Source organism: Oryctolagus cuniculus, chromosome 7 (assembly GCF_964237555.1).
Source record: "Oryctolagus cuniculus chromosome 7, mOryCun1.1, whole genome shotgun sequence".
Taxonomy (NCBI): Eukaryota; Metazoa; Chordata; class Mammalia; order Lagomorpha; family Leporidae; genus Oryctolagus; species Oryctolagus cuniculus.
Genome location: NC_091438.1, coordinates 87,082,924 through 87,106,231, shown reverse-complemented (window position 1 = coordinate 87,106,231; position 23,308 = coordinate 87,082,924). Strand labels below are relative to the sequence as shown.

The window sequence follows — 23,308 nt, the reverse complement described above, 5'->3', positions numbered from 1 at the left end:
TGATGGTTTTTGCTCATTAGTCACATTTCATATCACCACAGCTATGATCTTGAAAAACAAAGATAAAAGTGATAGAAACTGTTAAGGGATCTACTTCGTTGAAGGCAACAAAACTAATAAAAATTTAAGAAGAGCCTATATCATTTATGGAAATTTTCTAATGAGCTGAATTGAAGATAATATACAGAAACATATCCTCCTTAGCACCATGATGATCATGACCAAAACAAAATGTTTATTTGCCATGTTGAAAGAAAAGTCTGGACTCAACTACAATATTAAATTTACTGCCAGCTCTAAGTGGTTAAACAAGTCAAGAATTGTTATTCATTACCTGATGTTGAAGTGAGTGGTGACTCTGTGAGTGCTGATATGAAGGCAGATGATAAATTCTTGTTAACTATGTAAGATGGTGGAGGAAAATTACTTGCCAGACCTAGTCTAACAAGAATAGTCTGGCACAGCAAATCAGAGCAGTAAATCTAGCAGGGCAATAGGCTATAACATATAGCCAAGGTGCGTAGTAGGCCATGCCATTGAGGTTTCTATAAGTACACTTCACAATGTTTGCACAATCATAAAATATTATAATGATGAATTTCTCAGAATATATCCCCATCAATAAGCATCACATGACTGTATAATTATTGAATTCTCTACTTCTTTTTTCAATTCTGTCACTTTTGTTTTGGTATTGTGGTGACTCTTCTGTTAGATCCATATACATTTCTAACTTTAAATTTCCCAAATATGTTGATCTTTTTGTCATTATTAAGTGTCCTTTTGTAATAATTATTGATATGGTTGGATTTGCATATTTTATTTTCTGTTTGTTTTATATGTCTGATAGTTTTTGTTGTTGTTATTGTTATTCCTCTCTTTTTTAGGCCTTCTTTTGTATAAAGTAAATATAAATTGTGCCATTTTTGGAAAGCCAAGACACTCTGGCAAAAAGATCTCTGTGAGTGAGATCCCAGTGGAAAGAACAGGTCTTCAAAGAGGGAGGTGCCTTTCTCTGAAGGGAGGAGAGAACCTCCACTATGACCGTGTCTAAACAAGATAAGAGTCGGAGAACTCAAGGGGCTTCCATAGCCTTGGAAACTCATGACTGGTGCATAGGGAGATTACTGATGCCATAAACAGGAGTGTCAATTGGTAAAGTCAACAACAGGAGTCACTGTGCACTTACTCCTCATGTAGGATCTCGGTCCTTAACGTGCTGTACACTGAGGCTTAATGCTATAACGAGTACTCAAACAGTATATTTCACTTTGTGTTTCTATGGGGGTGCAAACGACTGAAATCTTTACTTAATGTACACTAAACTGATCTTCTGTAAAAAAAAAAAAAAAAAAAAAAAAAGAAAGAAAGAAATTTTCAATTCCCAACTTGACTCTCACTGGGATTAAACATGACAATAGGTCTGATCTGATTTCATCATCATTTTAAAAAAATCATCTATTATTTTTCACTTTATGTTTCTGTGTGGGAGCAAACTGTTGAAATACTTACTTAAGGTATACTAAGCTGATCTTCTGTATATTAAGATAATCGAAAATGAATCTTGATGTGAATGGAAGGGGAGAGGGAGTGGGAAAGGGGAGGGTTGTTGGTGGGAGGGACGGTATGGGGGGGGAAGCCATTGTAACCCATGAGTCGTAGTTTGGAAATTTATATTCATTAAATAAAAGATAAAAAAAAAAAAGAGAGAAAAAAAAAATAAATTGTGCCATTTTAATTCTTCTGTTGTTTTTTTCACTAAATTTTTCAAAGTTATTTCTCTAATAGTTGCTTTAGAAATTATAATATTCATTTTATCTTCTGGTAAACTAGAAGTATTTTCAAACAATACAGCTTCATTTCTTCTCCAAATTCATTATTATTTTCACATGTTACACCTGCATATTTTATAAACACAGCAATCCATATTATAATTATAGCTTCACACAATTTTAAGTCTTCCAAGGCAATTAAAAGAAGAAAACAGAATAACAGATTTTTATATAATCCTTTTCCTATCTACTATTTCCAGTACTCTTCGTATCTTCCTGTCATCTTGAGTTATTTATTGTCTGGTATCATTGTCTTAAGTATGAGAGGTCTTTAAAAAGTTTTGGCCGGCGCCGTGGCTCAATAGGCTAATCCTCCACCTTGCGGCGCCGGCACACCGGGTTCTAGTCCCGGTCGGGGCGCCGGATTCTGTCCCGGTTGCCCCTCTTCCAGGCCAGCTCTCTGCTATGGCCAGGGAGTGCAGTGGAGGATGGCCCAGGTGCTTGGGCCCTGCACCCCATGGGAGACCAGGAAAAGCACCTGGATCCTGGCTCCTGCCATCGGATCAGCGCGGTGCGCCGGCTGCAGCGGCGGCCATTGGAGGGTGAACCAACGGCAAAAGGAAGACCTTTCTCTCTGTCTCTCTCTCTCACTGTCCACTCTGCATGTCAAAAAAAAAAAAAAAAAAAAGTTCATGAATATAGCACTATGGGTATATCATTTCACTGCCTTTGGCTTCTAATATTGCTAATGAGAAATCATCAGTGATCATATTGTTTTCCCCTGTTTATTAGTCGTTTTTTCTCTTGGTATACCTTTCTCTTGTGGCTTTTAAGATTTCCTCTTTCAGTAACTTGAATGTATGTGCCTAGATGTAGATCTCTGTGTTTATCATAGTTGCCAATAGTTGAGTTTCTTAGGTCTATAAGTTAGTGATTTCTGTCAGATTGGGACATTTTCAGCCATTATTTCTTCAAATATCCTTTCTGCATCCTTTGTCTCCTATCCTTCAAATTCCCATTGATTATATGTTGGCATCCTTGATGTTCCATAAATTCTTGATATTCTGTTCATCTTTCTCTTGTCTTTTCTCTATGTTCTTCAAACTGGATACTTTTTATTGTTCTACCTTCAAGTTCACTATCTGATCTTTTGCCCAGGCCTCTAATGTGCTGTTAAATTTCAGCTATTGACATTTCTAGTCTATATTTTTATGTTTAAAATAGTGTCTCCTTTTACTGAAATTCCAAACCTGCTGCATCATTGCCATCATATTTTCCTTTAATTATTTTTTTAATATTTTATTTATTTACTTGAGAGGTAGAGTTACAGTGAGAGGAAGAGACAGAGAGAAAGGTCCTCCATCTGCTGGTTCACTCCCCAGATGGCCGCTACAGCCAGAGCTGTGCCAATCTGAAGCCAGGAGCCAGGTGCTTCTTCCCAGTCTCCCATGTGGTTGCAGGGGCCCAAGGACTTGGGCCATCTTCCACATCTTTCCCAGGCCATAGCAGAGAGCTGGATTGGAAGAGGAGCAGCCGTGCTAGAACTGGTGCCCATATGGGATGCCGTCGCCACAGGCAAAGTATTTACCGTGCCACGGCACCAGCCCCACCTTTAATTCTTTAAACATAGTTTCTTGTTAATTCTTTTAACATATTTAAAATAGCTATTTTGGGCCGGCGCCACGGCTCACTAGGCTAATCCTCCGCCTTGCGGTGCCGGCACACTGGGTTCTAGTCCCGGTCGGGGCGCCGGATTCTGTCCCAGTTGCCCCTCTTCCAGGCCAGCTCTCTGCTGTGGCCAGGGAGTGCAGTGGAGGATGGCCCAGGTACTTGGGCCCTGCACCCCATGGGAGACCAGGATAAATACCTGGCTCCTGCCATCGGATCAGCGCGGTGCGCCGGCCGCAGTGCGCCAGCCGTGGCGGCCATTGGAGGGTGAACCAATGGCAAAAGGAAGACCTTTCTCTCTGTCTCTCTCACTGTCCACTCTGCCTGTCAAAAAAAAAAAATAGCTATTTTGAAGTCTTCATCTGCTAAATGCTACATCAGAGTGCATTCAGGGACTACTATTTTCTCCCCTCATTATGGACCTCACAAGTTTTTGTCAAAAATGAGCTATTAAAAATAATATGTTGGTAGTAGCTCTGGATTCTGGTTATTTTTTCTTCTCTGGGGTTGGTATTATCTATCTATTATTTTAATAACTTGCTTGATCTTAATCTATGGAATCCATGTCCATATGATGTATGGTTGATTTCTCTCTTCATGTTTTTTATTCTTACAATTTTTAATTTTTAACCTAGCTTCCTAGGGATTATCTTGTGTTTCCATAGCTTAGTTGTTACTCAACAGTTGATCAGAAGCTGTTTTTGAACACTTGGAGCCAGTCTGCTCATAGAACTGTGTGTGGGTTGGGGGGCACATTCAATGTTCAGAGAGTTTTTGAGTCTGTACTAGCTTTAACTTTCCATGAGGCCCTCTTGGGTCTCTTCTGGTCAGCCAGGGATATTTGGAGAGTTTATTTAGCCGTTCTCTGCCTCTCTCCTTTTTATTTTCCTTGTTAAATTTCTTACTAGGCCTCCAATCTGATGCTCACCCCTAATAGGGCCACAGACTTACACTATGAGGTGAGCACTTTCTCTATTAAATCATACAGTTTTCTTTAACTGAAAATATCACTCATATGGGATCTTTACCTTCACTCCAAATCAAGTCACCTCCTTCCACCAGTGAAGCTGCTTCACCAGTCCTTCCCTGGAAGTGCTATACTGATTGAACACTGAGGGAATGGGAGCAGCCCCAGGGAAGAGCACCATAGACTCCCACTGTTCTTGTGCAAAGTTCAGCAGTTTTTCATGTATAAAAGCTTCACAATTTGTTGTTTGTTATTGTTCATTTACCAGAGCAATGGAATCATTGTTTTTGACAATTTTTTCCAGCTCTGTGTTTGTTTCTTGGGGAGATTTCCTGACCTGCTCACACCCCCATCAACAGAAGTCCTGCCTCACCTGGCAGCTTTTAAAATGGCAAATTAACTTGAAATTCTCCTTGCAAGGCATCATTCTATATCTCTTTACCATGCTGACACAAATTTGGGTCTCTGGGGATCAGAACAGTCTTTTACCAAGCCATTCAGTTTGCCCACCTTGCTGTACAATAGGTTGTCTAAATCCAGTTTGATATGAGGAATTGTATATTTCAACAATAATTGCGAGTAACTTTTTGTGTGTGTTGCTTCCTTTGGAATACCACAAGGGCGGCATCCAATACTGTTTGTAATGCTGAATTTAAAGGAAGTTTATTTATGTTATTTCATGATTCTCCTTTATAAATGCATGTGTATAGTATTATATTTTGTCTCTTCCATAATATAGAATGTTTTTAAATGGTTAACATTTGTGCTGCAGTATAGCTTTCTGGCTCATGAAAAATGAAAGCTATCAGCGATCTGGGCAATAAGATTCATCGCCAATAGTCAGTAGCAACAGCACACAGCATTTTAATATCAGTGAGGTCCACAGCTAGCAGTAAGAGCTGGTGTAATTGAAAGACGTTTAGGTGCAATCATTCTGCTGTTTGTTCCTTGCCAGATTCAACATGGGATTGTGTGAGTATTTGAAGAAAGCAGCAATTTTTGTTTAGCTTTGAAAGATGTAAAAACGGCAGATCAATGCTTAAATTTAAGGGACGTGGTAATTATAAAATCATGTAGCTCTAAAAAGAAAATATATTTTATTTGTCTTGGTTGATTAAGGCTTTAGAAAAGCTATTCCTTGGTTACAAGTGAACCGATAATTCTGGTCTAATGTTGCCGTGGTAACAACTCATGCTGATATAATTGAGAACATCTTATACATCCTGGTTTGAACATTTTCTCCCTGCCATTTTGAGTTGTTCTGGTGGTATATGAAGGAGGCTAAGATAACCAGCTTGAAAGAAATTAAATCTGGTTATATGCATCTTTGGGATTAATGTGACATTTAGTAGTGATATCACATGCTGGGCAGTTGTGCTTTGCTTCTAGGGGCTTTTCTTTAAAACAAAAGAAAGCTCTTTTCATTTTCTGTGTGCTGCATGTTCCAGTGTCTGTGTTTACACCATCGGTTCTTCTACCTCTAGAGATTAGCATAACTCCCTTTGCTGTTGGATTGTTGTTTTGAACAATATGTTTTGGAAAGGTTGGTTTTCATCATGAGTGGTAAGTATGCTGTTTGAGACTTTTAGCTATATATATCTTTAAAATATTTAACGATAAGAGAAAAATATTTTTTAAAGATACAGTTATACAGCCAGAGCTACAGTGAATTACATTTTGTGTTGATGCTTGTGCAATCAGGTATTATTGTAAATTGCTTTTAAAAGCCAGTAAGAACTGGAATGATCTTACTGTTAATGGCAAATATGAATAATCAGTTCTGAATTTTATATATGGATTGATTTATTAAATCCATTAGGCATTGTTGTTATAAGTGAGTAGAAGACCCACCCTGATAAGAGGGAAATTGTTTGTTTTCATTTGTGTTTCTTTTTAGTATCTGATCCTACAGATAATTAGCTTAATTTCCTTTTGATTAGCTTTGTAATCCTAATACTAATTTTTGCTTATCTTCCTTTTTATTATTTTTAAATAGTAATTTTGAAAAAGGGATGCTGCCAAAATTTGTTGATTTATTGATTGCTTTCACTATAACTCATTGAAACATAGGCATTTGGTGATGAAATAAATACATGAAGTTGGTTTTGATGGCTTTGTTAAATATTTTTTAAAAAAGTTTTTTGGGAGACTATTTTACTAGAATACATATGTTTGTGATAAATACTCTCCTTTTTGTTATTACAATATGATTTATATTTTCTAAACATTTCAAAAAGTGTTTTTTAAGAAAATATACTACAGCATATACTGCAGCTTGTCATAGGATAAAAGCTGTTCACTTCAAGCCAAACCTGCAGCTAAAAATAGATATCCTGTTGTCAGTGTGAGAAATATTTGGTTAGAGCTTAATTCAGTAGCATCTTTTTTGCTTAACTAAAAGGAATACTGTTTAGAAGTTGATCTTTTATTCAGATGTCCTTGTTAGGAGAAGTATTATATGATTTCTCTGATCACATAACAGTCCTATAATTTATATTTAAAAGATCTGAATTTGGAATTCAGAATCTGAGAGAGTTGAATTTTTGCTGTTTAACCAAATCAATGAACCTTTTCTTACATAACTGGAAATCGCTTTTTATCACTAATAAATATTCTTTATCCTACTGCAGTACAACATAAAGCTCTTTAACATTATTATACATTTGTTTATAGAGTGGTCTTACATAGTAGAGAAATATTTTTATGTGGAAAATATTATGAATTTTTCTGGACTTTCATATCTGTGTTGTTGAAGTAGATCTCTCTGGTCTAGTGTTCTAAATCTGAACTAAAATTACAAAACCAACTTGTCAACACTCCTCCTAGTATTTCTACAGATATGAAAACTGATTACACCTGATTATTTTTGGTATTTTGGGGTTCTTTGAATCAGGCCAGTGTGTGTTTTTCTTTGAAAGTCTGTCATATAAACCACTGTGATGTTCTGGAGCTATTCAAAATAGAGTATGTTGGTTTTAACTGAAGAAAATTGTTGCTGCTTCTCTACTGCTTAGTTTTTCATTCAAGAAAGATGTGGATTGTAAATAGTATATACTTGATCATATTGGTCTTTCCCTTAAAGCTTTTCTTCTACCATAAGAATCATAGCAATAGAAAGTAGACATTCTCACTTTTTCAAAATTGTTCAATTTCAACTGATTTTTACTAGTGCCATAAGTGTTGAAATTCCCAGGCCATTCCTAATGTAGAAAATCACAAGTGAAGGGAGATTTGATTTGTAAAAATATGCAATGCTAGACTTTGAAATCTAAGTCTATGTAACTATACGTGGAATATGTATGTGTATGTGATTTTTCTTCTCCTTTGTGACAGTTAAATGTTAGTTTTTTTTTCTGAGAATGTATCTTTCACCTTCTTTTACTGCTGCATTCTCCAAAGTATCTCATCCATGCATACATCTTCAGTCATTACCTGACTTGTCACTTCAAAAGTGAATTTTCTCTTGCCATCACCACATTTCTTCCTTTTTCAATGATTCTAGTTTCTGTAAATGACCTAGCTGTCCATGTAAGAGGTAAAAACAGAAATCTTGGAGACATTCCTAATGTTTCTTACCTTCCAGATGTGCACTCAGACCTTAAGTTCTATTGATTCTACATCAGAAATACCTCAGAAATCACTCCAATGTCTCCAGTCTCACTAACACTGGGAATGCTTTTAGATCAGGCACTCTGTCTCTTCTCAATCCCTTTACAATAATTGCCTCACAGCTCTCCCAGTTCCTGGTAATTTTCTCCAGATAAATTTCCATACTGCAACTTTAAAAATGCAATTATGCCTGTTTCTTAACCCAACATGAAAACTTTAAGAAAAGTTAGACACCTTAGCAGGCCCTGCAAGATTAATAACTTACCTTTCTGGCTTCATTTGCATGTCTCATAAATTTTGATGTAGCCGTTCTATACCACTTATAATTCTTTTCTACTTTTTCATATCTATATTCTTTAAAATGAATATTCCAAGAAGCAGCCATGCTTCTCAGTGCCTCCATTTTCAACTCTGTAGAATTAAGTGATTTCTCTGGGTTCCCAAAGTGAACTTATAAACTTAAAAAATTATTGTATTTTATTGAAACTGTATATTTGGGCCGGCGCCACAGCTCACTAGGCTAATCCTCCGCCTTGCGGCGCCGGCACACCGGGTTCTAGTCCCGGTCGGGGCACCGGATTCTGTCCCAGTTGCCCCTCTTCCAGGCCAGCTCTCTGCTGTGGCCCGGGAGTGCAGTGGAGGATGGCCCAAGTACTTGGGCCCTGTACCCCATGGGAGACCAGGATAAGTACTGGCTCCTGCCATCGGATCAGCGCAGTGCGCTGGCCACAGCGCGCCAGCCGCGGCGGCCATTGGAGGGTGAACCAATGGCAAAAGGAAGACCTTTCTCTCTGTCTCCCTCTCTCACTGTCCACTCTGCCTGTCAAAAAAAATAAAATAAAATAAAAAATAAATAAATAAATAAAAAGAAACTATATATTTGCCTGTCAGTTTCTGGTCTCTAAATTTTGAGCTTCTTAAGCCAAACACAGTGCTTTATCTTTGTGTTTCCATTAATTACCAAGTACACTAAACGTAGCAAGGAAAACACAAATACTTGTAGAATAAATGATTTAAATATTTTTACATATTCAAACATTTTCTTACATTACCAGTGAAAATATCAATCATGTGTTTTGATTGTTTCAAATCAGAAAATATGACAGTACTTCAAAAAGTTTGCAGAAAGGGGAATTAAAAGATAACTTTATGGGGCCGGCATTGTGGCATAGTAGGTTAACCCTCCACCTGCAAATGCTTGGACTCCATATGGATGCTGGTTCAAGACCTGGCTGCTCCACTTTTGATCCAGCTCCCTGCTAATATACCTCGGAATGCAGCAGAAGATGGCCCAAGTTCTTGGGTCCCTGTACCCATGTGGTAGATCCAGAAGAAGCTCTGGGCTCCTGGCTACAGCCTGGCCCAGCCTTAGCCCTTGTGTCCATTTGAGTTGTGAACCAATGTACCAGTATATGGAGGATCTCTCTCTCTCTCTCTCTCTCTCATTTTCTCTCTGTGTCTCTCCCCCTTTCTCTGTAATGCTGCCTTTCAAATAAATAAAAAATAGATCTTTTTTTTAACTTTTATTTAGTGAATATAAATTTCCAAAGTACAGCTTATGGATTACAATGGCTTTCCCCCCCCCATAGCTTCCCTCCCACCCACAACCCTCCCCTTTCCCTCTCCCTCTCCCCTTCCATTCACATCAAGATTCATTTTCAATTCTCTTTATATACAGAGTATCAGTTTAGTATATATTAAGTAATGATTTCAACAGTTTGCACCCACACAGAAACACAAAGTGAAAAATACTGTTTGAGTACTAGTTATAGCATTAAATCACAATGTATAGCACATTAAGGGCAGAGATCCTACATGAGGAGTAAGTGAACAGTGACTCCTGTTGTTGACTTTACAAATTGACACTCTTGTTTATGGCATCAGTAATCTCCCTATGCACCAGTCATGAGTTTCCAAGGCTATGGAAGCCTTTTGAGTTCACCGACTCTTATCTTATTTAGACAAGGTCATAGTCAAAGCGAAAGTTCTCTCCTCCCTTCAGAGAAAGGTACCTCCTTCTTTGATGACCCGTTCTTTCCACTGGGATCTCACTCACGGAGATCTTTCATTTAGGTCATTTTTTTTTTTTTTTTTGACAGAGTGTCTTGGCTTTCCATGCCTGAAATACTCTCATGGGCTTTTCAGCCGGATCCGAATGCCTTTAGGGCTGAGTCTGAGGCCAGAGTGCTGTTTAGGACATCTGCCATTCTATGAGTCTGCTGTGTATCCCCCTTCCCATGTTGGATCGTTCTCTCCCTTTTTTGTTCTATCGGTTAGTATTCTCAGACACCAGCCTTGATTATGTGATCTCTTTGATTCTTAGTCCTAGCATTATGATCAATTGTGAACTGAAATTGATCACTTGGACTAGTGAGATGGCATTGGTACATGCCACCTTGATGGAATTGAAAAAAATTAAAAAAAGATAACTTTATTTTTGGCGCAAAAAGAATTTGAAATCCCCATAGCTTCTTTTATAATACACAATTTCGATGAGCTTGAAGACCCATATGCATGAATTTCAAAATTTTTGCACTGGAGCTGGCACTGTGGCATAGTGAGCTTGGCTTCTGCCTGTGGTTCCAGCATCTCGTATGGGTGCTGGTTCATATCCGGGCTGCTCCTTTTTCTGAACTAGCTCTCTGTTATGTCCTGGGAAGACAGTAGAAGATGTCCCAAGTGTTTGGGCCCCTGAACCTGCATGGGAGACCAGGAAGAAGCTCCTGGCTTCTGGCTTAGGATCGGCTCAGCTCTGGCCATTGCAGCCATTTGGGGAAGTGAACCAGTGGATGAAAGACCTTTCTCTCCATCTCTCCATCTCTCTGTCTGTAACTGCCTCTCAAATAAATAATACTAAAAATATTTATTAAAAAAAAGACTAGAAGAGACCTAAAAAACAATTTTGGAAAAAAAATTTGCACTAAAATAAGGTTATCTTTTAATTCAATTTTCTATGAATTTTTGAAGTGCTTACTATCATTCCTGCCTCATTTCTATAATATGAAGTTACATTAAAATGATTAAGAAAGTAAATTTTGTATGAATCAGGACTTTCCTGTTTCTAGTATTTAAAAATTGTTTACAAATGTAAAAAGTGCCTTCACATTCTAAATATTTCTTTTTTTCTTCAAATCTTTTTGGGAAAGTTTTGCTCTTTAAGTCAGTTTTGTCAAGAAATACTAAAAAAAAAAAAAAAACTTAAAAATCGAGTGAACTGTCTTAAGGTTTTGTTGGATTAGAAGAAATAGCAAGCTATTCAAATAGGCTTAAGCAGAAAATAATACAGATTTTATCTGGATGCAGAGTTAGAGTTAATTTTCATTAGAATTAGGATTTGGAAAGTTGACTGGGATCATAGCAGCACCTTTCTCAGTTTTTCTTGCTGAGATCACGTTCTTCCTCACATTTTTTCTTTCTTCTGCTTTGTTAGTCTCGATACATACAGAGTGTGTTGCTCTGCTGCTTCTACAAGATAGAGCTTAGTCAGCTGACAGGTTCATGGTTTATATGTCCTCCTAGTTCATGTGCTTCTTGATAGGACAGCATCACTGAATCACAGTCTTTGGTGAGAACTATGACCCAACAGTAGTTGAGGGAAAAGGCCTGAAGAAGGAGATGTTAACCTGCTAGTTTTAGGGAACTTACAAACCAGCACAAGCACTTAATTAATACCCTTTCTAGATTCTGACTGAAAATAAAAGAACACGAAACTGGGAAAGCAGTGTATTCGTCTTATAGTAAAAAAAGGTATTTGCCCAGATATGCACCTTATGAGATTAATCTTCAGGCTGCAAAGTCTAAACAATGATTTTTTTTGACAGGCAGAGTTACACAGTGAGAGAGAGACAGGCAGACAGAAAGGTCTTCCTTCCGTTGGTTCACCCCCTAAATGGCCGCTACGTCTGGCGTGCTGCACCCATCCGAAGCTAGGAGTCAGGTGCTTCCTCCTGGTCTCCCATGTAGGTGCAGGCGCCCAAGCACTTGGGCCATCCTCTACTGCCTTCCCAGGCCACAGCAGAGAGCTGGACTGGAAGAGGAGCAACCAGGACAGAACCGGCACCCCAACCGGGACTAGAACCTGGAGTACCGGTGCCACAGGCAGAGGATTAGCCAAGTTTGAGTAGTTTGCCTTCATGGAGAACAAATGTTTCACCTTCACTAGTTTAGAACAATGAGGCTTATAAAAGACCATGGGGAAAATTAATGTAAGACCCAAAACAGCTAATTTCTTTCACTCTCAAACAACTATATTGGGACAACCGAAAATTTACTAAGCCATTCAAAATTGAAAAAGTGGCCTTTCCTTCTCCAGTTATGACAGGACTCTTCTTATTATCTAAATGATAATATAAATATGTATAAACTAAAAGATTGAGAAGTTGATTCTAGCAGCACCTTGATCAAAGTGAGAAGTTCAAAAATAAAACAATTATGTTGTTTGGAGGATATTTGTAAAGTTTTGAAAAGCTTTTTGCTTATGAATAAATAAATAAGAAAAGTAATACAGAGCCTATAAAGAGGGTTATGGACCATCAAAAATAAAAATAAAAATAAATCATAGCCTTAATATACTAGACCTAACTTATTATTTGTAAAATAGAAAGCTGCATTAGAAGCAGTAAAGAGCAGAATACTCACTGCAGGAAAGTAAATTAATAATGTGCTGAATTTATGTTTAGACAGTATTTCTGCAGCACGTTGTAAACTTAACAAATTATAGAGAGCATCAGTGTCAATCCTTAAAAGTTTGAAGTGAGCATGAAAATAAAACATGAAAGATAAGAAGGTAAAACAAGAGACCTGGATGAAATGAGAGCTGACCAAGAATCAGGCGCAATGGAAAACAGTATCTTTATGTGATAAGGAAGGATTATAAAAAAAAAAAAACATAACATTTGCAGAATATAAAGCTGCATTAAAGGCAGTAAATAGCAGAACAATCAATACAGCAAGGTAAATCAATGATGTGAAGAACTAACCTGATAAGCCCTTCCAGAATCCAGGGGAAATGGACAAGATGAAAAGTATAAAGTGAAAAGTATGTTAATAAAATTGAACATTCTGCAAATCAAATGAATAGTATCCCCCACAAAACAGATATGATTAATAAAACAAAGGCAATAGCTGGTGCCACAGCTCACCAGGCTAATCCTCCGGCTTGCGGCGCCGGCACCCCGGGTTCTAGTCCCGGTTGGGGCGCTGGTTCTGTCCCAGTTACTCCTCTTCCAGGCCAGCTCTCTGCTGTGGCCCGGGAGTGCAGTGGAGGATGGCCCAAGTGCTTGGGCCCTGCACCCCATGGGAGACCAGGAGGAAGCACCTAGCTCCTGCTTTGGAGCATGCCGGCCGCAGCGGCCATTTAGGGGGTGAACCAACGGAAGGAAGACCTTTCTGTCTGTTTCTCTCTCTCACTGTCTAACTCTGCCTGTCAAAAAAAAGGCAATAATCTAATATAAGACTCTTCTTAAGTTAAAGAAAAACCTGATCTGTAAATCTAAAGAACTTCTTGCATTTTAACAAGATTTTTAAACATACTCCTAAATATGTCTTTGTGAAAATTTTTAACTTCAAGGATAAATAAAGAATTCCATAAACATTCAGGCCTATTTACATGTTACAGCCTAACACAAAATTTGTTTTATAAAGACCAAAATCTAAAATTAGAGACTAAGTAACTTGGTAATAGCCTAGAACAAAAATGAATGAAAATACAACAAACCTTGAAATACTGAGTAAACAATAACATGCATTGCCTTAATTGAATTCCTGAATTTGCAAGAATTAAAAGAAATTCCCAGGATGCAAAAAAAAGTAGTAAATGAAAGCCATAGCTGTAAACTACTATGAGGAGATTTTCATGCTTTATTGACTAAAGAGCTTTCATTTTAAATGGCCTTACAGAGAGAGAAGGCAAGTACCCTGATCCACCCAATTTGGGATTTCTTCTTAAAGCCAGGATCCTCAAAGGACCCTACTCTCAGTGAAAGCATGGATTAGAAGATAAAACCTCTTCAATGACACTGGGAGAAAATAAGACAGTTGTTTTATTTGGTTTGAGTTCCTGGGGCTAGAGAAGGATGTGTGTGTATGTGTGTGTGTGTGTGTGAGAGAGAGAGAGAGAGAGAGAGACAGAGAGGCCTTTTTTTTTTTTTTTTCAAGATTTATTTATTTGAAAGAGTCAGAGAGAAAGAATCTTCCATCTGCTGGTTCACTCCCCAAAAGTCTGCAAGGGCCAAGGCTCTGCCAGGTCGAAGCTAGGAGCTAGGAGCTTCTTCCAGGTCTCCCACGTGGGTGCAAGGGCCCCAAGGACTTGGAGCATCTTCCACTGCTTTCCCGGGCACATTATCAGGAATCTGGATCTGAAGTGGAGCATCCAGGCCCACATATGAGATGGCATCACCACAGACAGTGGTTTAGCCCACTGTACCACAGCATTGGCCCCGAAATACCTCTCTTGAGAATTTATAATGAACTGATTTTCCCTCAAGTAGGATTAGGTTTTTTAATATATTAATTGTGTGGACTAGGAGCCACCAATAAAATATATTAATGGGATAGTTCTAGACTAGCAGAAGCTAATGGAATACCCTATACTGGGACATATCTGCAATTCAAGTTCACAATCCAAAACCAAAATAGATACATACACAAATATGTACTCCAAATGACATTCTGACACAATAGATTTAGACCCCCTTGCAGAAATGTCACATTTACACTCTCATCTAAAACTAGTGACAAAGGAGTCATGCATTTGGCCTAGTGGTTAAGTGACTGGTTAAGACACCCATGCCTTCTATCAGAGTACCTGAGTTCAACTCCTGGCTCTGCTCCTAATGCTAGCTTTCTGTTAATGTGCACACTGTGAGACAGCAAATGATGGATAATTCAATTGACTAGGTCCTTGGGACACATGTGGGAGACCTGAGTTGAGTTCTTGTCTCCCAGTTTCAGCCTGGTCCATTCCTGTATTAGCAGGTAGCTGGAATCAGGATCCAGAGCCAGGTATCAAATCCAAGCACTCAGATAGGGGATGTGGTTGACAATTACTAAGCTAAATGCTCACCCTAAACTTGAGGTTTTAATTCCATTTTTCCGCAGGCTTTTTGAATGCCCTCATATAGCTTTACAAGAAAGACATTAGAGAAGAAAATTAGAAATATTTTCTCTGAAATTAGGAAAAAGAGGGTCAATGTCATTGTTTCTCTCCTTGATTGCATTTAGTCAAAACCTGAACAGTAAAGACAAGAAAAAATGGATAAAACAGATTGTTATTAATCATAAATGATGTGTGATTATCTGTACAAGAAATTAAAGAGAATCTACTAGCGTAACTTTAGAATTGCTAAGAGAGTCAGGCATGATTTCCAGATATAATAAGATCAATATATAAACGTAAATTGTGTTCTGTTCAACAGCAGCAAACAGAAAAGTGATTTTTAAGTGTCTTACTTTTACAATAGCAACTGAAGCTCTAAGAACTTAGAGACAAGTCTAATAAATGAGTCCTTTAAAGGAAAAAATACAAAATTTTACTGAGAAACTTGTTTAATCTTTAACAGAAGATATTCATACTCATTAGAATAGCAAAAATTGAAAGTCTGACAGTAACACATTTTGTTAAGGCTATGGAATATTAGGGATGTGGTGCAAATATAAATTGACAAAATCATTTATTGATAGTTACTAAACTGATAATGCACATTCCCTATCATCTAGAGATCCACTTCTAGCATCATACTGTCTGGCAACAAGGCAGAATGTGTGAATTCAGAACTGCCAAGGAAATTCTTGACATAAATTGTGGTAGATATTATAAAGTGCATCCGAATGATTGCCTTGGAGCATTAGTTTTAGGACTATAAGTTTGGTTTAAGTTTTTATTACAAAATCCCATCAAACATAGTATTCACAGCTTTAGCATCCTCAAATAGAGAGGAAGTTGAGAGAACTTTACATATGACTGGTTGTGAATGAGTACACTGTGTGGATTCCTAGTGCATCCAGATATCCAGGTAGATATGAATCAAATAAGATAATGCGTCTCTTTCTAGAATTTGATTTATTTAAAATCTACCAAAGTATATTTTCTGTATAAAAACTATAATAAAAGTTTTTATTTTTCATAATTTAGTGAGTCAGTCAATTACACTGTTCACTTGTAACCAAGACTTGATAAAGAATTAGCTAATCATAAAGCATAAAGAGGGGCAAAGACAAGTAAAATAAATGTAACAACAGAAAATGCAGCTTTTGTTGCTTATTGAATTTCCATATATTCATGAAATTCTAATTAAATACTTTAATTATTCTTTATATAAAGATTAATGCCTTAGAAATCAAAAGTAGTCATGGTCCAATCCAATAAATTACACAAATCCAGTAGTAGTATTAATGTTGTTTTTTTGAACCATTATCATTTTAAGGATGTAATGAATTTGCTTTGAATTAACCTACTTGAGTAGTATGAGCTAAATAAAGCACCCCTGAATTATACTTCAGATTATATGAATAGAATATTATAATTCATTAACATATTTCCAGAGTAGGGGTTTTATTGGTTAAAAGTATATATATAATATGTATATGTATATCATATATATACATACATATATATTTTCAAAGGATTTATCATAATTCTTCTATAATATATATGCAAGTATTTTAAATTCTATAGTGAATATAGGTGGGTGACTTCTTGTGAATATGTTATTTATATGTTATTTAATCTCTGTTTAATTTATTCTTTTTGATCAAGCACGCAAATCATCAGATGCATCTGGTAGGAAACTTCTCTTTACAGAATAACTGTTACTTTGATTGTTGTAAGTTGGATTTTTGAGGTGTTTTGTGGCAATTAGAATATTCTGTATTTAGCTTTTCCATGAATTCTATGTATTGAAATGAATTTTAGTATAGTGTGTCTATGTGGGGAGGGAGAAGGTATTCTTAGATAAAGCAAATAGAGCTCTAAAGAGTTGGGTGTTTGAAATAGAGATGGCAGAAGACAGACTCACACACTTGACTAGATTTATACCTTCCAGAAGTTTTAGAAAGTTACTTTCCCTCTTCAGTTATTTTCTTCATTGTCTTCATGAGTTATTTTATTCCCATTTCTATCCTATTTTGTGCTTTTGACATACATACACTAGATAACTCTGAAATAGAATAGTACTTTTATTCATGTAAAAGAGGGAGATGAAAACACTTTAATTACGAAGACAATGGGGAGCACATGAATAATAATCTGTTTAGTAACAAATATTGATACTGTAATTATAAGAAAGATACCATTAAAAAACAAATTCATTATTTCCACATACTACCTAATACCTGCTCTTGTCATAACAGAAAATTTTCTCATACTACCTGCATTAGCCATCAAGGTTTATAATGTTCAGGCCTCTAACCCTCATCATTCCCTCTATACTCCATCTGACTGCCCTGTATCTTGGCCAGTGAGCTTATCTTCTGTTTCCCAGGAGAAATAAAATCTAGCAACTGTGAACTAATACAGTTTACTCCCCTTCCTTCCTGCACATTGGAAAGCATCACCACTGCAGACAAGCACCTCCCACTGCTGTATACACTCGTAGCCTATGCTTCATCTATTAAAAGTCAGTTGCCATTTCCTGGATAAACTGTGCTGTTCCTCTGTGCCTTCTATACAAGATCATCTCAGCTTAGAATGTCTTCTTCCCCAACTTTATCTGCCAGAGGGACTCTATTATTCAATACTCAGTACAAAAGCTGTGTGTCTTCAATTATGCCTTACCTTACTATCCAAGAATTTCTTCCTGCAAACGCTAATAGTTCCTTATAGTTAATTGCCTTGGTTGTGGTCCTTATCAACTCCATTATAGTATCTCTTAGCTTTTCTCATCTCCTTAGCAGTAGAGAGATATTTATTTTTTGTAGTATTCAGAAAATCACTACCTTATCAGACAGTGCTAAAGGTGCTCACTAATTGTTGAAAACATTAAACCAGCACCATGGAAGTATAATATATGAAAGAAACTTCATGTCTTTCAGAAGAGAGTGAAAAAAGTGTTATAATTTGTGGTGTCTTTCCTATAGTAGAGTTTAATAACAGAAATCTAGAAATGGTATCACAATAGGTCCAGAATATGTATTTTAATGTTTATATATTAATCTTATTAGCCATATCACCATGAGTTATTTAAGTTTTTGTTACTTGTGGCTTTAAGGAAACTTGGCACTGGGCAGTAGTTACTGGTTTTCTTTCTTTCCCATTGAATTTTTAAGTGTCCTACTCAAATACATACAGTCAAATAATTGAGTTTCTATATTAGCATTTTATTTCTGTATATATTCTGGGGAAATGTGTTTGGTGACTTCATGGTAATATGTTATTTTCTATGAGTATGATTTAATCACTGTTTAATTTATTTTTTGGACACAAGCTTGCTCCTCTTCAGAAATATCTGGTAGGCGATTATTTTTTAATAAAATAAATGTTACCTTTAAAGTTTTTATTTGGTTGTTTGCAAGTTTTTGTTCTCATAAAGTTTTATTTTATTAAGTGTATTGAGTTAAAATGTTTTAGTTGATAAAAAAATGCTTTGTTGAATTTTATGTTGGGCTTAAACTACAGAAATGATTCATACAGGTATTATAGTTTCTTCTATGATATTTTAGAAACAATAAATATCACTATGAAGCAGTGGAAGTTGTACAGGGTAGCAGAAGACAAATTGTAATACACACCACTTATGTTACATTACTCAGGTTAATGAGTGGTTTTTGAGAAAATATATATATAGTTATTAATTTTGAATGAAACAGCTAGTATTTTAATATTTACTTTAGAAAATGTTTACTCTATTTCCTGTGTTCTGTTTTTCCTTTCTATTTTTCTTACATTCAATAAAAGTGAAAGTTGTGCTTTTATTGTCAAAAAGATATAAAAAAGGAAATGAAATGTATTGCAGAGAGTCTAGAAAACTAAACATATAGAATAGTCATAATCTATACAGTAATAGATTTATGAACTCTTCTTATAAAATGTGAATGATAATCCTTTTTAAGAATTGGATAGTGATATATTATAACTCACAGCAAGTTTTCTTATTTAAGCAGAACTCTAGTTTATCTAAAAGAGCACCCCAAAATGCCTAATACATTTGCAAAATGTTATTTGTAAAGTGTTCTTCATTGTAGAATTATCTGAATTACATGAGATAAAGTTATGCCATATATGAATTTTTATTAAATTTTCAAAATGCTTAAAGCGAACTTTGTAACCTGAACTTTAAATTATGACATATATAAGTAAATGCAGAAGTATTTCAGGGAGGGAATAAGAATTGTGCCTTTATGTACCCATAGAAATGCACACAAATTGCCTTTTGTTTCTTCTTTCTTCATCTCATGAACATGGTTGAATGTTCCTGCAAACAAATTCTGGGTTATGGACATATAGATTTCTTTTTGTACATCTTCTTTAGAATGCAATCTGATATACTCTCTAAAAAATACAAACTATAGAGAAAATAAGCATATTTGGAAAGAGAATATAATTGAAAATGAATACTACTGGGATAAAAATTTTTGTTGTGTCCTGCTTCCCCTAGTACCTAGTTTGCTCCCTTATTAACCAATACAGAACAAAATATATTTACATTATATTCTTTGAGAGTTTTTTTTTTTTCCCTAGGGAAAGTTACTAATCACTGTTAGATGCTTTATGGGTAGATGCCTGTGATCACACAGCTAAGTATTAGAGCCAATATTTTAACTATGGGCCAAGTTCCAAAGCCTGTGACTATTTTAGGGTACCACAATAGTTTAAACGGTTAAACATACATATGGCTTATGTATTAGAACTCAAGAAAACTAAAAAATTGAGAACCTTAGAGTATGTGCTTTACTGGAAATTCTGATTTGAATGTGGTACAGTGTTTGAATCTGGCTGTCTCTCTCACCCCTTATCAATTTACTACAAAAACCTTGTGTCTGTGATAGAAGTTTTTAAAAGAAGCAGAAAATCATGTATTTAGAGTTAAGCTTACCACTGTCTAAAAATAATAAAATTGAAAGTAAATATGTGTATTTCTGGATTGCTTGTTGTTTTAGGATTATTCATAATACAATGTAGTGTGAGATAGTTTAATTTTGGTATTTATGTTCTGTTATTTATAAGATGTATATTATGGTTATTATATTTTCAGAGAAAGTTAACTGTGGTCATCTTTGCATCTAAATAGTGTACATATAAACTAGAGATTTCATGTATGTGTATATATTTATATGACAAAAATGTTTCAAGAACACAGATTGCTTCATAGGAGTATTTAAAGACAAAATAAAAAGTTAACAGTAATCTTTACAGGGGAATTCTTTTTTATGTTGAAACAATTCACAAGAGTGAATATTTGACTAATATGCATTTCTAATTTTTTCATAATATCTTCATGATATCTATTGTTTACCTTCTACATTTTTTCTTAATTCCAGATACACATCATAAAGTGATAGGAAAAGTTGAAACAGAATATTAGTTTTTTTTCTTTCTCTTGTTCTCTTCCTTGTTTCCAAATTTCTATGTTCATGCAGACATCTCAAGTTTATACTGGAACTTGATGTGCAGGTTTAAAATAGTTTTACAATATATTTTTAATGATAAGAGGTATATTCAGAGAATCACAAATTGTTTCTTAAAAGCCAAGTTGTATTTTGTAATAGATTGTGTTTTAATTTATTTTATAGCCATGATTTCTAAGTTAAAGCCATATGTAGACATGGCTGTTTCATGCAAAAATAAACCTTATAAAATCACTATTCTTCAGTTGTAACTAATACATAGTTTTAGAAATAAAATGACTTGAACGATCCTAAACCCCAAGAAAATGTAAGAACTTTTCACTCAACAGTGCACCCTGGCCCTCTATCCACAATGGGAGATGAGGAATTAGATCACATTTGGTTAATTAGGTGCAACTATTTAATTAATTATTTTGGTGTATGATATTTTCCTAATGGGAATATTGTAATTTTTAAAATAATTTTTCTCAAATTTTCTAAAATAGGTATTTGAGAATATTTTAGAGCAAAATACTTATGACACTTTATAGAAAATAGTAATATCTCCAGAAATACATTCTTTACTGTTACTTAAAAATTAATGTCTGCTTTTGATACAGTCAACATGATTGGCAATCTCAAAACATTTAGAATGTCAGCAGCCTTTTGGTTAATAAAAATCTTTTGCCAAAGATTGCATTGGGGATCAAGGAGGAACTAATAATGTATATATTTAAATGCCTCATGGTAATACTACTTTTTGAACAAAAGGAAACCAAGATAATAACTAGTACAGTTAAGTTCTACTCTTATACCTACAAACATGAGTGCTTTTTGTTAATGCCATTTTTTCTCTTTAAAGTTTTCTTTCTATTATTTGTTTTTAAACAGCTGAAGTTGTTTTGTAAACAGAACCCATTGTTAATAAATTTGGGGGAAAACAATGAAAAATAATACTTTTAAATGATTCATCATTAATAAATTTAAAATTTCATATCACATCTCTATAAAATAATGACTATTACTGTTCAATATAAAAATATCTGGTTTTGAATTACTTTAGTATAAATTTTAAATAAAACATTTACATTTGTTTCAGATTTAGAATGAGATTTTTAAACTGAGGTTTTTGTGGTGTTTTGTTCTGCTTTGTTTTTAAGGTGGTGTGGATATCCTTTGTGTGTTTGTTAGTCGGTGGTTTTATCTTTTCTCTATCCTTAGTAGAAAGAACAAAAAATTAATAACATAAATTCTTGTACCTGAAAACAGCTTTCTATCAAAATCAGTTATTTTTGGACTCCACAAATGAATAAGTTCATGGCCTCCAGATGCTTTATGTCTTGTTTAAAGGCTCTGTTACTATCACTGCAGACTTATTGATCCACAATCACTATTTTGTTCTGGGTTAATTTCTAACTGTTTTAATATTACTTTCAGGTATGTTTTCAGGAACAGTATTTTTGTTATTAGATTTGAAATTATCAGAGCCATCTTCATATAGAACAAGATTAGAGCATCACAGAAATTTGAGAAAGTGTTTTCTTTCTTGTTCAGAGACACTTAATAGCTCTCTAGTGTGTCATGTTGGTGAATATACGTTTTGTTGCAATAGTTGACATAGTCTGCTTTTTCTTAAGGAGAAAATTTTATATGTAGTATTCTTACAAGACAAAATCTGTTTTTATATATAATTTCAGTGAAAGAATTTCTAGCCAAAGCCAAAGAAGACTTTTTGAAAAAATGGGAGAATCCTCCTCCGGTAAGGAATATTTAAAATATTCTTATATTCTTTATTTAAAAACTTTGTGCTAAGTAAAATCATGATTCTTGCCTAATGATTTACTACTTAAGAAATTTCAATTTGCAAGTACATTAGTAAATACAAGCTTAAGATGGGAATTTGCCATAATGCCATGTTTTGATTTATTAAACATTCATTTTATATAAGCTTAGAGAAGGAACTAATTTCTGCAATAATAGCTAATTATAAATTTTGATACTAATTTCAGGTTCCTATGAACCCTTGTAATTTTCTATTATGTTACTATAGAATTATGTCTTTGACAGCATATACAAAAGTTTGACAATATGATTACAAAATGTTTGATATTATATAACTTGAAATATTACAGGATATGAGGCAGTTGGTATATTTATTATTGAAAGAAAATCAAGGACTAGCATAAAGACATGTTCTGTTTATTAATAAAATTTATTTCCATTATTTGGTTAAACTATATTAAACATTTCAATCATCTAGTTGTTAAAACGAAGAAACTAATCTATAAAATAAATTTAATTAGAATTATATACTCTTTCTACACTGGTAAAGAATCCTATTATTATGAAATTAAAATATGTTGTATCTTGAAAGATAGGTTTGAATTGCAAGAGATTAAATCCAACAACTGCGAACTCTAATAACTATATTCCTAATTTTTAAAAAGAATCATATTGTAGACATTTTTCTCAAACTAAGTATTATGAAGACTAGGCCTTGAAAATATTTTTTCTGAGATTTTCATGGAGATCTTTGTAATGACAACCTATTAAATAAATGGGTCAGCAATTACTATTTGTTGCTACTTAGCACATTATTTGTTCCTAGTAATTTTCGTTTTGTTGTGGCAGCAACAAATTCAATAGATTGATGCTTCTGATTCTTTGCTTCTATGCTTAGTCAAAGCCAAACAAAGATGTTTGCTTCTAACAAAACATCTATTGAAGAAGAAAGAGAGTCTGATTATTGTTC

At 35.1% G+C, this 23,308-nt stretch overlaps 1 protein-coding gene across 11 annotated transcripts in view; it reads left to right on the top strand.

The window, feature by feature from the left end:
- PRKACB (protein kinase cAMP-activated catalytic subunit beta) overlaps nt 1-23,308 on the top strand; it is a 223,868-nt gene that overhangs the window by 160,247 nt on the left and 40,313 nt on the right. For 3 of the 11 annotated variants that reach the window (XM_070076958.1, XM_070076962.1, XM_002715892.5), the window contains exon 2: nt 22,254-22,315. In XM_070076958.1, the coding sequence (XP_069933059.1) occupies nt 22,254-22,315 (62 nt within the window). Of the gene's footprint in view, nt 1-5,225; nt 5,971-16,771; nt 16,839-18,437; nt 18,462-22,253; nt 22,316-23,308 lie in introns of those variants that run through there. The other 8 variants (XM_008264968.4, XM_070076961.1, XM_070076959.1 and 5 more) reach the window with 8 other exon arrangements.